At 55.6% G+C, this 16570-nt stretch overlaps 6 protein-coding genes across 6 annotated transcripts; 2 read left to right on the top strand and 4 right to left on the bottom strand.

Moving 5' to 3' along the window:
* Positions 1-599: 599 nt before the first annotated feature.
* W97_00286 (uncharacterized protein) lies at positions 600-2671 on the top strand (the record flags this gene model as incomplete). The annotated part of the gene is made up of 2 exons (XM_007778202.1): positions 600-1899; positions 2139-2671. 2 exons carry the CDS (start codon positions 600-602, stop codon positions 2669-2671), a joined length of 1833 nt encoding a protein of 610 aa, XP_007776392.1.
* Positions 2672-2987: 316 nt separating this feature from the next.
* On the bottom strand, positions 2988-4057 carry W97_00285 (uncharacterized protein; the record flags this gene model as incomplete). The annotated part of the gene is made up of 2 exons (XM_007778201.1): positions 2988-3825; positions 3900-4057. 2 exons carry the CDS (start codon positions 4055-4057, stop codon positions 2988-2990), a joined length of 996 nt encoding a protein of 331 aa, XP_007776391.1.
* A 997-nt stretch (positions 4058-5054) lies between these two features.
* W97_00284 (uncharacterized protein) lies at positions 5055-6805 on the bottom strand (the record flags this gene model as incomplete). Its single annotated transcript, XM_007778200.1, has 2 exons — positions 5055-6113; positions 6170-6805. 2 exons carry the CDS (start codon positions 6803-6805, stop codon positions 5055-5057), a joined length of 1695 nt encoding a protein of 564 aa, XP_007776390.1.
* A 470-nt stretch (positions 6806-7275) lies between these two features.
* Positions 7276-10123, top strand: W97_00283 (uncharacterized protein; the record flags this gene model as incomplete). The annotated part of the gene is made up of 6 exons (XM_007778199.1): positions 7276-8785; positions 8837-8914; positions 8967-9139; positions 9205-9749; positions 9849-10007; positions 10078-10123. 6 exons carry the CDS (start codon positions 7276-7278, stop codon positions 10121-10123), a joined length of 2511 nt encoding a protein of 836 aa, XP_007776389.1.
* A 490-nt stretch (positions 10124-10613) lies between these two features.
* On the bottom strand, positions 10614-13176 carry W97_00282 (uncharacterized protein; the record flags this gene model as incomplete). The annotated part of the gene is made up of 2 exons (XM_007778198.1): positions 10614-12906; positions 12995-13176. 2 exons carry the CDS (start codon positions 13174-13176, stop codon positions 10614-10616), a joined length of 2475 nt encoding a protein of 824 aa, XP_007776388.1.
* Positions 13177-14286: 1110 nt separating this feature from the next.
* W97_00281 (uncharacterized protein) lies at positions 14287-15264 on the bottom strand (the record flags this gene model as incomplete). The annotated part of the gene is made up of 2 exons (XM_007778197.1): positions 14287-14615; positions 14688-15264. 2 exons carry the CDS (start codon positions 15262-15264, stop codon positions 14287-14289), a joined length of 906 nt encoding a protein of 301 aa, XP_007776387.1.
* Between the last annotated feature and the right edge of the window lie 1306 nt (positions 15265-16570).

Below are 16570 nucleotides of genomic sequence, written 5' to 3'. Positions count from 1 at the left end.
TCGGCCTAAAGCGGTTGCGGATGGGGAAAGACTGACGCTGTTCCCGAATCTACCGAAGGCTCTGTATCTCGCTGTGAAGCCGGAACTGAGAGGTCGCCTGGTCCAGCGTCAAGACGACCCTTGGATTTCGAGGGTTTACTTACCTAGGTAGGTAGAGTCTTATGGTCAACAGATGCTACCACGCTCCCAGCCATCACCAATAAAAAAAATTCGGTAGGCTCTGCCTGACGGGCAGCTCCGGTTGCGCGTTCCTTTACGAGCAATCCCACTCGGGTATCTGCAGCCAACAAATCCCTTACTCTGTTTGTCAACTTTCTCTCGCTATCTTCACCTACACTTTCACCGCCTTAGCGGTAGCCAACTCATTCGTTGACCCACCATTAGAGAAGCTGCGTCCTGGCGGTTAGGACGCCGGACGCCTCCCTTTTCTACACTTCCAGCAACCTTCCTTCCCTTCTCTATCACACCTCAACACTGTTCAGAAGTCACTCTTCGTTACGACGGAAGCAACGGCGCACGACCAACACGCCTGCGTTCACGAAGATACAGGCATTCATCTATCACCGGCTGCAGAACGAGCGTCAACGCGAGGACTAGCCATGACGGATACTACTAAGGAAGATCGAGGGCTGACCGAAACAACTAACAACGGCAAAGCGCGTGCCGATTCATTAACCCCGAAATCAGCACCTGGCGAGACCCCAACTGAAGACCAACTACCTGCCGATGGACCACCCAAGGAATCACCATCTGCTGCGACGGAGGAGCCGGACCATCCCAAAGGCGACGAGATCCGCAGACAGGTCGAGTACTACTTCTCCGACGAAAATCTCCCTACTGATGGCCATCTCCTCGATCTATGCGGCGGTAGCGCCAACATCCCAGTTTCCATCAGACACATCAGTGGTTTCAAGAAGATGCGTCAGTACAAGCCGTTCACCCTTGTCGTTGCAGCCTTGAAGAAGAGCGCCTTCCTGGACGTCACAGAAGATAAGAAGGTGAAGCGCAAGATTCCGTTCCGAGGCAAGACCATCCTAGAAGAACTCAGCGATAGTGATTCGGACTACGAAGATGTGGTTAAGACGCAGCTCAAGGAAGCAAGAGCGGATTACAAGGTCGGAAAGGCAGCGGAAGCTCTCAAGCCCAAGAGAGAGACCAATGCTGTCATGACGAAGGGCATGCTCAAGGCGACCGGATTTGAAGAGTACTGGACCGACGCCCCTGTCACGCCTGCCGAGTTTGCGGAAGAGGAAAACATGTACGACAGAGACGTCCCATTCACCCAGCGCATTCAGATTGCTATCCAACGCTACAAGCAGAAGCGGAAGTTCCACCAGGAGTACCTCAATGCTTTCAACTCACTCATGAAATTTGGTGGCGTTGAAGCGGGCCAGAAGCAGTTCACTGGACGCATGGATGCGGAGTACCTCGAGGACAAAGATGCCGCAGACATCGCGCTCATGCTGGCAACGCATTTCGTGAACGGCGACAAAGATGACGAAACGATGTGGGCCGTAGACTTCACCGGTGTTGTGAAGGGCTATTTCTCTTCATACCAGCAGCCTCTTGAATGGTCCGACCAGCGGCTCGCCATACACGCCAAGGTCATTCGCAACTTCTACAATTACATCCTGCATCACAACGTCTGTCCTGAATATTATGGCGATGTCATGGAGGCGCGCAACATCTGTGACCAAGCCTTGCAAGAGATTCCGAGGGTAAGGCAGGCCCTGGAGCAATGTCCTGGCGACTTCAACAGAGCTTGCTCCCGGCTGTTCGGTGGTCGCGAGCACGAGCTGTCAGGGCAGAATTACAGCATCGACAGCTGGTACATGCCTGGCTCCGAACCACTATCGGAGCCTCACGCGCGCATTGTCTTCACCGTAGGGTTGAGTGCATGTGAGTACTCTCCCCTATCTTCCTCCACCAAGTGTAGCAAATGCGCTCTCAGCGAGAAGTGCGTACCTGTTGTGTCTATGCGAACTAGGCATCATGCATGGCAGAGGCTACTGTGCGCTTCAGATTTACCACGGCCGCGACTTTGCATACCTTGATAACATGTCGACATACACTATCCCTTAACGCAATCTATTCATCACACACAGAACGGCAACAGAGCTAATGTATCGACATTCTAGACAAACAAGAACATCAGCTCCCTGGCACCACCGGAAAGACCCTAGTCAATCACCTCTCTTGCGTGCGGACGCAACGGGATGTGGGCTTGGAGGTCATCGGCGTCGAACTCGCCTCAGAAGAAGTCCTCTCTTTGTACCAACAGTTCAACTCATCCGCCGCCGCCGGCCGAAAGCTCCAGCTCAAGCCCCTCGGCAAGCTGGACTGCCGCTCATGGCAGCAACCCGACTTCGCCGAGCCGGACCTCCCACCGTCCATAATGAACCAGAAGCATGAGAGCAAGCTGTACGAATTCTACCTGGAGGATGAGATCCTGAAGCACTGCTTTCCGGGCATGAAGATTGTGGCCGACGTCAGAACACTGAGCAACGGCACCCGCTATCTTGACTCTGTCAGGGATATGTTCTGCTCCTTCTATACGCTGCTAGAGAATGAGCTGGAAATGGGCAGGCCGCCGTGGAGAGCGCCGGTGTGGTACAACCAGGAGCAGATCGCCCAGATGGAGGGGGAAAGTACGGGTGAGCTCTCGGATTGAGCCTACGCAGGATCCGCACATACCGGTCCGCGGGCTTAGAATCGTCAACTACTATGCGAAGGTGCCATGACTCATCTTCGTCTAACTACGTGGATGCTTTGAGGGCGGAATACTTTGTGGGTAGAGAGCGGGTGGTTGAAGGTATTGCTGGTGATTAGCATAACATCGACATCCTTTGATAGGCCCAGAACCAAAGTAAAATCGAATTAAGAGATTCCGGTCCTGCTCCGTGAACTGCGCGAGAATTAACATGCACCGTCACATTTTCCCACTTGGTTCGAACGTAGAACAGTTGAGGTTACGCCCAAACGCATCACTACGGCTTCAACAACAACTTCCCCGTAGTCTTCCTCCCTTCAAGGTCTTCATGCGCCCTCGCCACCTCCTTCAACGGATACACCTCATGCACTCTAACATCCATCTTATCCCTCGTCATGAACTCAAACAGCTCACCCGTATACGTCTCAAACTCCTCTCTCGTGACCATATAGTTAAACAGCGTCGGCCTCAACAGCTTCGTATTCTTGGCCGACAGCCTTGCAATCGTAACCGGCGGCACCGCCCCACTAGCATTCCCAAAACTGACCAGACTCCCCTTACGCGCTACGCAGTCCAGACTAAGATCGAACGTAGACTTCCCCACGCCATCGAAAACCGCAATCGCACCCGCACCTCCAGTGACCTCCTTCACCTTCGCCGCAACATCTTCGTGCGAGTAGTTAATCATGACCTCCGCGCCATTCTTCTTCGCCAATTCAACCTTCTCTTCCGTACTCGCCGTCCCGATCGTCCTTGCCCCGACCGCTCGCAGCAACTGACACAGCCACAGCCCCACCCCGCCCGCAGCAGCATGCACAAGCACCCAGTCGCCCTTGTTGACGTGGTGGGCTTCCCGGATCAGCGTCAGCGCCGTTAGACCCTGCAGCAACGCCGCGGCGGCATCATGCGAGGAGACGGATTCGGGGATCTTGTGAGCGTAGAGGGCGGGAACGGCGGTGTATTCGGCGTATGCGCCCTGCGCCATCCAGGCTACGCGGTCGCCGGTTGAGAGATTGTAGACATTGCCGGACCCGGCGGAGACGACGGTGCCGGAGCCCTCGCGGCCGAGGATGTAGGGGAAGTTGGGGGCTGGGTAGAGGCCGGTGCGGAAGTAGCTGGAGGAGAGAGATGTTAGTACTACCTTGCGGCGCTACGTCTTGAAGGGAAGGGCTGCAGGGGAGCATCCTACGTGTCAATGTAATTTATGCCGACAAACTCGTTCTTGACTAGTACCTCGCCGTCTTTTGGTTCGGGGACGGGCAGGTCGGTCTTATATTGCAGCACTTCTGTCCCGCCGGTCTTTTCGATCAGCACGCCGGCCATTGTTTTGGGGATTGAGGACGCCATTGTGCGGATGTGTCTAGGTGGGAAGGGAGATAGTATGGATCGTGTTGCACTGAGTCTGTCAAACGCTCGGGAGTACATGTACGTGTGTTATGCTGGCATGTGAGGTATGCTACGGAGGTGATGTTTTGCAATGCTTGAAGGGGAGCTCGGTGGGGCTGCCCCGCGGTGCCCCACACAGCTCGAGCTTCGACAGCCGGGGCGACAGGAGAGCGTTTTTACATCAGTACATAGCGAATAACTAACACAACCACAAACTTTGACCTCAAAACTATCCTAATGTTCGAAGTAAAATACTGCTTGTAGATAAGTAACCATATAGTCTGACTCACAGTCTCTAAAAGCACTCTGATGTCTTTGACTTGTGCCTCCCGAATCGCAGGTAGCATTTCTTCGTGCATGATTGCAGGGTGATCTCTAAACACCAGCTCAAGAATCTTTGTGCGACTTGAGCCTGGAGCCGTGCATGCACAGAAGAGTGTTACATAGCTTGCAAAGATCGGTATATGAGGCTTTATGCGAAGAAACGGCAGGGAAACCAAGGCCTCGTACAAGCCAGCCCTAGAGTCCCGAGTATTATCGGACAATGTCCTTGCATCTCGTTGTGCTTGCAAGTATTCCTCCACGTAGAGATGCAGCTCGTGCGTAAATGGCAAGGTGCACTGCACTCCGCATTGGGAGCCTGAAGGCTGCTAAGTCAGTCTTTAATAGCTGACTACCGTGAAACAGAACGTAGCAGAAGCGAGTTCGGCTCAGACTTGCCTTTCCGTGATCATTGGTGCCATGTCGCTCACCTTGATACAGCTGCAATGCCACGCTTGTCCGGTTACTCGCTGACCGAAGCCATGGAAACGCAGGGCAAAACATAGGCAAGAGTGTACGGAGCAGACACCTCACAAGTATCTGAGAGGCTTGAAAGCCTCGTCATCACAGCCAGAAGGGAGGCAGTGGAGGCGTACGCTGCACGGCAGCTATGAGATCAACTTACCCCTATGGCGGTTCATCCAATGAGCTGGGTGCCTTTCGTCTTCCCTCCTTCCATCTTTGCGGTCCGCGCCCCGAATTGTATCGCGCGCTTCTTCTCCTTCGCAACTCCCTTCATCCCCAGCTTCCACGCCAGCAAGCGCAAGACCTTCTTACCGGGCTCCAATGCCGCCGCTTCGTCTCCTGTCACATCGCTCAGGTCTTCTCCGAAGCTGCACTTCTCCCAGACTGGGGCCGCCAGAGCCCACTTCAACAGATCCTCGTCAAGGTACGGAAACCTTGTTTCTCTGCCCCAGTGCGACAGCACGCGGTCGTCGCGTCCCAGGTTCCGCTTACCGAGCCGATTGATGTCCAGTTCGAGCTCGTCGACCAGGCCCTGGTAGCCTTTGCGAGCGAAAGCCGTGGCGTGACGTTGGTAGCCTCCGAACAGCTCGTCGGCGCCTAGGCCGGAGAGCAAGACACGAGCTGGTGTGGCGTATTCGCGGATGCAGCCGGTTTTGGTGTCGTGAGTGGCGCCAACACCCCTCGAAGCAAAGTACAACGCGTAGGCGATTGAAAGGTCCATTTCAGTGTTGTGGGGGTGCATTAGTCCAATCACGGTACTTCGGTGTGCTTGTGTCTCTGCGAAAGGGATATTGATTTCTACAAGTCTCCAGTTTCTGCCAGGACAAATTGTCCGCAACTCTGTATGAGAAGCCTTCGCAGTGATCCTGTCCGGGCAAAGATCGTACACTTCAAGTGCTTCATGTGTTCCATTGATGGAAGTCTTGTGTATCCGAGGGTTCTCGAACGCCACGTTTAGTAAGTCTATTGTTTCCGTTTCGGGGAGCAGGTCATGCATCAGCCGAGCAAGCACTGTGCAGTCAAGACCTCCCGAGAAGAGTACAGCGACGTTCGAAATGTGATCGCTGGTTCCATCGAGGTCCACGTGATCGCGGTTTAGGACATCACGCACTCGGAGGGCCAATGACGAGCGCAAACGATCCTCTAATATCCCTACGGGCGGAGATGCTGGACCAAGCGATGTCAACGTGTCAAGAGCGACAGACTTGTTGAGTGGCGGATATGGGGGACTCTGTGATTATCAAAATCAGCCTCATGCTCTACAAGTAGGGACAGTCACCGTCTTACCAACTGCGACCCAACCTCTCCGTATCTAGCTCCTGGGAGGATCCTAGACGACAAGTCGAACCAGTAGATACCGTCTGCCTCGACTTCCGACCACTGCTCACTTACGCCTTTGTCGCATACACTTGAGAGTATGAGCTCACCTGTTGGACTAGTGCCTTGAAGCAGTGACCGCCTGCCAAGACAGTCTCTCCCAAAGTACAATCTCTTGCGTTGATTATCGTAGAAAACAAAAGCGTATGGGCCTTTGATGCGCCTGGTGGTTTGTACGAGGTGGTCCTGGTCGAATCCAGCTCCGCAAGCTTGCAACAAAAGTGAGAAGACATGCTCGGAGTCGTTGCCAGTGACAAGATTGTCATCTATCTCCCAAGCCTCGCCATTCCAGCAGAAGACAGAGCCAGTTTTCTCGTCAACAAGAGGTTGAACGACAATGCGTTCTCCACGCAGGGCTAGAACGGAAGAAACGAATGTTGCGTAGAGGAGTTCTGAAATTGGTCCATCCAACGCAGGGTCAAGAAGCTCAATCTCGACTCTGGCTTCTTTCACGCTGTCTGGCCCTCTGTCCCGAAGTAGCTTCAGCACATGCTCGCTCGGTGATCTGTATGTATCCCTGCTGAGGGAGACGAAGATGCCACACATTCCTTCTAGAGATATGTTGAGCCTCGAATACCGTAGACATTTTTGCGGCTCGCCACAGATGCACTAACATACGACTAACATACGACTAACATACGAAGCCGTTGCTGGATAGATCGGACATGTTCCTGTGAAGGGATAACTTACAGTGATGGCGGACTGTGATGTATCAGAAAAGGTGTTCGTTCGGCCACTACGGAGTACAAGCTTCCTTCAGGGTCTCTTGCCGAGCGCCGAACCTCGTCATCCCGCGTTTCCAGCCGCGACGCCGTGTCCGCCAACCTTAAGCCCTTGAGCTCTCACTTCTTGAATCGCCAAACTTCATAACTTCATTGCTTCCCTGCCCCCCGAAATCGGCTACGCTCAGCTATCAATAGACCACATTCCCCTCCGCACATGAAACCCGACATGCTACAATCCGCACTATAACCGCCTAGACCCCACCAGTTTGCCCAACAGCCGGATGACGGCCTATGTCTCAACAGCAACATACCGAAACCCCTGTGGATCCCTTACGAGCGAGCAACAAGACAATAGCGGACCTAGAGGAGACGAAGGGAGCGAGCCCCGCACACACTTCGGCTCAGAAGAGCTCCCAAGCGTTGGAAGCATCCAATGCTGATACCAGCCAAGACCAAGGCGTGGAGGTAACGCCCGGGGATGGTGGATATCCTGGGGAGCAAAACGGTATCTCGCCATCTGGAACCAACCTAGGCGGACCTTTGCTCTCATTCGACGAAGATGGCCCTGGACGGGAGCTGAATGCCAGCACGGGCAAAGGTACGGAGGAGGCGGAGCAACCAAGGTCGCGGTCACCAGATGCCGCAGGTTCAATAGCTGCACAGACGGCTGCCCTGTCGCTGAACCGAGGCGGCCGCAACGATTTGGCCAACAAACAACGGGTCCGCTCCCCTACACCTCCACCACCGCCCCCGAAAGATGAGAAGTACCTAAATCAGCGCGAAGACGAGATGACGCGGTCAAAGTCACCCGGTGTGGTGCAAGGGCAGCAGATGGTCAATAGTGCGCCTGGCACGCCAGAGGTGGAGTACAATGAGAAGTATCCGCTAGAAGCAGGGGATTACGCTGCGGGCCAAGAGGAGGGCATGGGCGCGGTGGATGACACCAGGTCGGAAATACAGAGCATCATGGAGCAGTTTGACGAGGGCATGGGTGGAGCAGGTATGCAGGAGATCATGTCGCCCCGTATGGAAATAGCGCAGCCGATGCTAGGATCGCCAGTGTCCCATCCCCCGCGAAAGTCAAGTCTCGAGCCACTCAACAAAGTAACCTCCTCATCAAGCGTCGTCTCCGGCTTTTCGCTAGATCCAGCCTTGCAATTACCGCCTCGAAGATCATCTGTGCAAGGGGCAAGCGCTGAGGATGCATCCAAGGAGCAGTCTGGAGATCCGGATCGCACCTCCTCTCCAAAACATTCGGTCTCAATACACCAACCACCTCCACCCTCACCTGATCCAGAACCAGATCTCCCATTCGACTTTCATCGCTTCCTAGGCCAACTCCGGCATCGAACCGCCGACCCTGTTGCCAAGTTTCTGCGCTCCTTCCTGCTGGAGTTTGAGAAGAAGCAATGGATGGTCCACGAGCAAGTCAAGATCGTCAGTGATTTCCTAGAATTCATCAGCAAGAAAATGGCGCAGTGTGAGGTCTGGCGAACGGTGTCAGATGCCGAATTTGACAACGCGCGAGAAGGCATGGAGAAGCTTGTTATGAACCGGCTATATAATCAGACTTTTTCGCCGGCTATTCCGCCTCCAGAGCCAGCCCCAGGCGGTAAAAGCAGGCGAAGAGGAGCGCAACCGCCATCTGGTCCTGGCAGAAGAGGCCAGCATCAGGAAGATGTGGAGAGAGACGAGGTGCTAGCACAGAAGGTGCGGATTTATGGATGGGTAAAGGAGGAACATCTCGATATCAAGCCAGTCAACGACAAAGGAATGAAGTTTTTGAAGTTGGCTCAGCAGGGTTGGTGTGCCCAAAGACGTGTGTTGCTTGCATAGCTAACCGTCCATGCAGAGATATTGAAGATCAACAGTTACCGTGCACCTAGGGACAAGGTCATCTGCGTGCTTAATTGCTGCAAAGTCCTTTTTGGTACGTCCTTCGAAACCCGAGCATTGGACACAATGACTAACAGCTTTGGCAGGGTTCTTACGCAGTTCGCAAGCCGACCAGTCCGCCGACTCATTCGTACCCTTACTCATCTACACCGTTCTGCATGCAAACCCAGACCATCTTGTCTCCAATGTTCAGTATATCCTCCGCTTCCGCAACCAGGACAAGCTTGGGGGTGAAGCCGGCTACTACATCTCTTCTCTGGTGCGCATCATTACTCACCTGCTCCCTCATCACTATGAACTACAACTGACCCAATCTTCACCTAGATGGGCGCCGTCCAATTCATCGAAAGCCTCGACCGAACCTCCCTCACCATCTCCGACTCCGACTTCGAAAAGAACGTCGAAGCCGCCGTCTTCGCGATCGCGGAGCGTCAACCCGCCGAAGAGGAACGCCAGCGACCAAGCACCCACCACCGCCGCCAACTCTCCCAACCCCGCAACGGCTCACCGCACATGACGACCCTCTCCGAAAAGTCCACCCTCGCCCGCCCAGAAGTCACCCCCCGCAACTCCCTCGAAGCCGAGCGCTCCTCCCCGCGCCGCTCCGCTTCAACGCGGAACGGCCCCACCACCGCAGAAGGGGACCGCAGCAAAGACGAAGAAAACGCCGCCGTTGCTGGCCTCCTGCGCACCATCCAACGCCCACTCTCGACGATCGGCCGTATCTTCTCCGACGACAGCACGCCGCATATCGCACCTCCGCCACACGGGCCGGGTCCTGCACTGACGCCTCAGCCGGGATCGACGCCTCGACTCTCGCCTGCGCTGCCGACACAGCCGCAAAGACGGAGTAGTGACGATGGGAGGGCGTCTGGCGAGGTGAGGCGGTCGACGGAGGGGGAGCGGAGGTCAGCCGAACAGCAACAGCAGCAGCAGCAGCAGCAGCAACAGCGACGCCAACAGCTCAGCGCGGAGGACTCGGCTGCGCGGCAGGCGAGCGCGGAGGCGGAAGAGGCGAGGAGGATTCAGCGGCAGGAGCATAGGGTTGTGGTTGAGACGCTTGCGGGGATGTTTCCGGGACTGGATAGGGAGGTTATTGGGGATGTTGTTAGGCTTAAGGAGGGGAGGTGAGTGTCGTTCGAGTCCTCAAGTTTTCTATTTAAGAGATTGCAGTTGCTGATTATCTCATGTCGGTAGGGTTGGTGCGGCTGTCGATGCATGCCTGGCGTTGAGTAATCCGTAGACTGGATGGCCGGAGGGGAGAAGTGTGATGGACAGCAAATGGCGTTTGGTTAGGGTGGAGTAGAACGGGGTGGCGATCGATTTAGGCGATACTCTGCATAGCGGGATGGGTTGTAGTGTGCATATGGGCTGATTCGAGGCGTGTTAATCCTGTGCGAACGTAAATGATTGCATGGTGTAAAGGCCGCTATGAAAAGCGGAGTTATGCTTCTCTATATGATCAGCCTTATTGACGGCATAGCGATCTCTCGTTCACAATCATCCCCAGAGTCACCGGGGTATCACTAAGCTGCGAATATGTGATGAAGGCCTAACGAGGCTCATATTCTCCCTAACCAAAGAGTAGGGTTCGTTTCCGGTTCCAAGCGTCCGTTACCTCTACAGAGTTGTCGGCCTTATCTATTCCTCAGACTGCGCAGGTAATAACAACGATCGCACACCTCGCAGCCCGCACAGACAGCCCACAGCACTTCAATCCGCTCAACCAAACCCTACTCATCAACCTCCTCTTCCAACCTCCCATCCCCCACATCCTCCAAGCTCAACTGACTAAGCTCCCCCACACTCCCCGCCAACGGGCTATCCACCCCAAGGCTCTCCCTCCCCTTTCTCCCGGCTCCTACCGCCCTCCCCTTCTTCCTTCCCCCCTTCTTCGCACCCTCAACACTAAGCGGCGCCTCCCTGACCCACCGCGCAATCGCCTCCGCCCGCTCAGTAGTGATGGGATACTCCTTCCCGTCTTCCTGGGCCCAGCGCTTTGGCTGCGGAGGCAAGGCTTCACCGTTCTCGCCTTTTTTGGTGGTGTTCTGGGAAGCCATGCGCGCATCTAGCTCCTCGTCCTCGCGGTTACGCCGCTCGCGTGCACGGACGGCACGCTGGAACGATTCTTCGTCGACTACGCGCTCGTCGGCTAGGGCTTCGAGAATCGCTTCGTGTTTCTGGCGCTCGCGCTTTTGGGCCTCTGTCTCCGGTTTCGGGCCGGTGGGTGCGGCGGCCTTCCCATTTTTCACAACCGCCTCGCCGGGCTGGGCACCGTGCCCCGGCAACGGCGCGGGCCGACACAGCACCTCCCAGCTCTGCAAGACCCCGATCCAGTTCCCAGCGCGCCGCAGGACCTCGATCCAGTCAGCGCGGGCCGGGCTCCGCGCGGCGAGGAAGATGGGGTATCCGTCGCAGACCCGTGCTAGACGAGCAGCGTTGTGGGCATGTCGTAAGAGTTCTTTGGGTGGGGTTTGTAAGAGAGAGTGGCACAGAAGCAGGCTGTGGAGGGCGTCGGTTAGGAGGGGGTGGTAGGTTATTGCCTCGTGGGAGTCGGCTAGGGCGGAGGCGATCGCTGACTGCGGAGGAGGAGCGTGGCCGTTTTGTTGGAGAGATGTAAGGGGTGGTGGGTAGGGTGGGAGAAAGGGTAATGGGTTCGGCTGGAAGAGGTCGGAGACTTTGTAGATCTCTGGCGGGGGAAACTTGGGCCAGGTGTTGGACGTTTGTTCGGTGCTTTTAGGGTTGGAGTACCGTACGAGAGCATCGGAGGCGTGACCGTTCGCGTTGGTGCCGTTGACACCGTTGGTGTCGTTGATGTCGTTGGTGAGGTTCATGGATTCGAGCATTCGCCGTGTGTGTGGTGCTTTGGACGCAGCAGGACCAGTCGCGACATCAGCGACGCGACGGATGAACTCCTCGGCGAGCTGGGAGGGAAGGCCAGGCGTGTAGTCGAAGTGAGCGAGGAAGGCCATGTAGTCCCGTAATGCGCGGCGAGCCATCGTCTTCACTGTTTTCCGTGCTTCGAGCCGCTTGCGATGCGCTTCCCTATCGGCAGCACTGAGCGGTGGTGGTTCGTGTGGCTCGCCATTCTCGCCGTTTGACGCGCCGTTGGCTTGTCTCTTCGCCTCTTCTGCTTCCTTGAGCCCATCCAGTGCCTCATTCACATGCTGACACGCAATGGCGAAGTAGATGCCGGCGCGGTGGAACAGCAGCTGTGTCTCGAGGCTACTTGGCTGGTCCTCCTCAGGGATCTTGATTTCATCTTTCCAGTTGCCATGGCCATACCGCCGCTCCGCCTCCTCCCGAGCTTTGGATGCTAGTACAAGTTGATCTCTGCCGGCTCTATGTTGCGCCATCAACATCCGCGCAACTGCCAATCCCTCAGTCAAGTCCCGCGCGGCGCCGAGGTAGTCATCCTTGAATATCCGTGCGAGAGCGCGAGTGCGGTAAGGCGATCCATCATTCGACCTCTCCGCTATTATCTCGTTGAGCGGGTCCAGCGGAGTGTACTGCGCCATCATCCGGGAGGGAATCTTCTCATGGAAGAAGTGGACGTACTTGGCCTCAGGGTCGTTGGGATTGCGCTGGAGCACCAGATGCGCGACGTCTTCCAGCGTCGATGCGGACTGCATGGTTGCAACACTGGCAGCAATCTCGTCCAGGTGATAGGCGTGTGAGAGCTTGGTCGTTGCCAGCTCCCGCATCCGGTATTTCCTCTCCTTGCTCAACTTCATGTTGCCCCCGCCTCCGCCATAGCCCAGGCCTAACGCTGCCGCGCCTCCCATCATCCCGTTTCCGGCATTGAGCGAGTTACTGAGGGCTGCGGAGGTCAACCCGCTGGTAGCGCGTACGGCAAGGTTGGTGGCTTCGTCGACGGCTTTGCGGATTTTAACAAGGTCGTAGAACACGGCAGGGTCTATGGGATGGGGACGCGGGGACATGTAGTTGCTGTGGGCGAGGGACTCGAGGACTTCGGGAGGTAACTGGAGCCATGGCCCATGAAAAGACGATATGTATCGCCAGTGTCTGCGCGGTGATGGATTGTTAGCAAAAAGGCCAATGGCTGCAACAAGCCAGTAGGGAGCACGCCTGACATGCCTCTCCTCAAACGTACTTGTTTCGGCATATGACCAGCGACGAGATTGGCGGCTCCGGAGCTTCAGTCTTGCTGGCGGAGGTTTTGGAAGCGGCCGAGGAAGCTATGGAAGGAGATGCGGGAATCTGCGTTGGCGGCGGGAGGGTGCCGTTGGTCCCGCCAGTTTCTTCTGACTGCTGGGCCTTCTTTTTCTTCGCCATTGTCTCTGCACCTCGGGAAAGGATACTGGTAAACAATTGGGGGGATTTGCTGTTGTATGTAGCCGTACAAACTTGAGCTTGATAATCTCAATTTATTTCGCTTCGGGGGACCTGCACCGATCTGCGCTTCCCGCCGCAGTTCCTGTCATGCCTGACCGGCAGGGTAATCGCACTCCACCGGCATGCCACTTACATTGCACGTCCTGTTCGCATCTCTCTAGGCCCGAGTTGCTTTGCTATAACTAAGGCGCGTTCGAGTACGTCATCTAAGCTCTAGAAGCCACTTCTCTCCCGACATCCTTTCACCTACCACCTGTATCACGCGAATGTTTTGCAGGTAGCCTAACACAATGGCATTCGGAATCACTGCCAGTCATACGAACAGTAGGTTGCCCACCGACATGCGGAGTGAGATGTTCACTGGAGCTTTTGAGTGGTTACAGCGTCCCTAAGCGTCCTCTCTAATCCCCCAATTGATGTTCATCGGGAACTGGCTTTCCACGCGGGCCTATAGAAGGCCACCGTCTAGACATGAAACGGGGCAACGATAGGAAATTAGGCTGGAATGCTTTGCGGCGCTTCCCGAACTTCGGCCAATCGATTTTCATCAGTTGTGCAGCACTCCCCTTGAGGACTTTTGCAGCAGGCTGGCACCCGGTTGGACCTTCGTCACGACAGTGCATGTCGCGCATACGAATGTGACCGGGCAGAGAAACGCCAGCGATAAACGCAGGACAGGAGAAACTCTATCCTATAGTAGTACGGGTTTATGGTGGATGAGTTCGTCCTACCGATCTGATTAGCAGAGGCCCGGTTCGACCACGTTTCTTCTGGCCTCGTAGCCTTTCCCAGCGCTTTTCTGCATAGTTGGACACTGCTAAAGAAAACCTTACCATGCCAGAGACTCATAAGAAGCCGGAATCTAGCAATGGATAGCTGAGGGTTTCCACGAACGTAGCTTCTTGATTGGCTTCCAGGCTTGCAAGTGCGGGGATAAAAGGCCACTCGAATGCGAAGCCACTGGATTGACTGTGAGGGATAATAATATTAATTCGGTGAAATTAATGCACGCGCGAGACAATCGGTCGCTCCGCATGCTTCCCAAAGCGCTCATGCTCGGAGTCTCCGCTCCTTCCTTGCCTCGAATAATCTGGCTTCCATGATCCGCTTGCCACCCATGCTCTTCACCGTATCAATGATTCTGCCTCTCTGATGTAAATCTTCTACATCGTCACCGCCACCTATACTCTTGCCATTGATCAGGATGTTCGGTACTGTTGACCGACCGGTGGTCTTTGCGAGAGCATGCTGCAGCCGCTGTCCGAGTGGGTGTTGATCTAGTTCCACAACGTACGGCGCTGGCGTGATCTTGTATTTCTCGAGGAGGATGGTCTTCGCCTTCCGCGAGAAGGGGCAGAAGGTTTTCGAGAAGATGATGACTGTCACACCCAAAGCGTTAGCAACTTCTCTGCCCAGATAAATCCCTCGACTTCGATGCGACTACAACGTACTCGGACTCCTCTTCAATATTGCATTAAACTCCACCTCGACCTCATGATCATCCTCCGTCTCCGCCTTCTGCTCCTTCTCCGCCCCGTGGCTCTCCTTCGGCTTATCCGCTCCTAGCCCCGCAACCCCGTCGCCAATGTTCCCCACCTTCGCAACCCCATCATCCTTATCCTTCTTGTCCGTGTACGACACCCGACCTGCAACCGATTTTTCATGGTCACCCGCCTCCTCATCCCCCACCTTCGCCACACCAGCAGGCTTCACGGGGCCGTGTACCGCATCCTTCTCCTTTGGCTCATTGAGACCCACAATCTCCTGCACCGGCGCATGATGCCGCTGGCTCTCCTCCTTCTTCGCCCTGGCCTCTGCATCCCTCAGCTTCTTCGCAATCTCCGCATCGCTGGCCGCGTCTTGCTGCGCCTTTGCTTCTCGCGCTCGTTGCGCTTCCAGCGCTCTGGAGGTCTTGGTGTAGAAGTCTGAGTTGCGGGTTTGGCGGGCTGAGCTGGATACGTAGAGGATTAGGAGGACGATGAGGATGACGATGAGACCGAAGGCTTTGACGCGCCGCTGGGAGGGCATCGCGCCGGGTAGCGAGGGTTGGGCGGGGAGGGCGAACGAGGTGGGTGGGTGCGAGAGGGCTTTCTGCTGTCAGCAGGTTGGATGGTGAGGTCGTGACAGAGGACTGGATGCGGATGCTCAGGATTGGGTAGCGACTCGGCCGTGGACGAGGACGCTCTCAAGTACCTGCAGCAGTCGTCGTGTGAGGTTACGGAGTGCAGCTTGACCGCTAGGGTCGAAAGAAGGAGAAGCAAGCCTCGATATGCCCGTAGAAGCTAGCGTAATGGTGCAAAAGTAAGTAGTGTGCCTTGGGAGTGCTTTAATCAATAGAATGAACCGTCCCGCTGTGCATGTCACGGGATGGGTGCGGGATGAAAGGAGACAGGCATCATGGGGTCTGGGGAGCCCATGGTTCTTTCCTTGCCGTGTTTCAAAAGCAGCATAGCGGCACCTTAGCTCGGCTCAGCAAGCGACACCGCCGTGGATCCGGCCGCGCTTCCCCACGATTGCGGGCCGCCTTGACAAACAAGGGGGCTCCCATAGAAGGACCGGGTGCGCTCCCTGCTGCATACAGCCTATAGCTTATTTTTTTCGATCCAACACCATCATCTAAGTGGCTCGCTTCGAAGATGGAAGCAGGGAGCGCAACCAGCCCTTTTAGGGAGCTCCCTTGTAGAAGTGGCTGGTCCACTGCGAACGGCGAACGCCCTGGGCAGATTGTGCATCGGGAAATTAACCCCCTGAGCTGCATGTTCTCAAGTTAGCTTCCTAGGAACTTTCCTGCTCCAAGTGTGTTCCGGTCGCCGAGGCAGTGATTTTACTGGCAAATAACTCGTAAGCGCGAGTAGGTGCTGCCCAGACCGTCTCAACTCCATGAAGCCGATAAACCGCATCAATTTCTCTGCGACCTTGCCTCTGCGTGCTGAACTCCTGCAGAAAGCGCTCGTACGTCCGAGTGCCCAGCTGAACGGTGCTTGATTTGCATTTGCGTAGTCGGACAGCGAAGCATAGGCCATGAGTAACGGAGCAGCACTTCAAGGTCCGTATAGTTCCTTGCAGAACGGTAGAAGATCTCAAACTCGCACGCTTCGCCGACATATTACAAGTGTGTCTGGAGGACGGTTTGAAAGCGGCGGGTGGATGCGCCTGCGGTAGTGATTGCATCCTGATGCTGGCATCATCCACAAGTCCTTCACATTGCAAGCTGCTCCGCGCCTGGGATGCTTTGCATTACGTCTCCTTCGACTTGTTGCAGGACTCTCAACCTCTACCGCTCGCTGACAAGGCCCATTGTGATCCTATTACCGAAGGGCGAGCAAGTGTTTTG

This window comes from Coniosporium apollinis, assembly GCF_000281105.1.
Source record: "Coniosporium apollinis CBS 100218 chromosome Unknown supercont1.1, whole genome shotgun sequence".
In the NCBI taxonomy this organism is placed as follows: domain Eukaryota; kingdom Fungi; phylum Ascomycota; class Dothideomycetes; genus Coniosporium; species Coniosporium apollinis.
The sequence above is the reverse complement of the archived record's forward strand: the minus strand, read 5'-3'. Positions and strand labels throughout refer to the sequence as shown.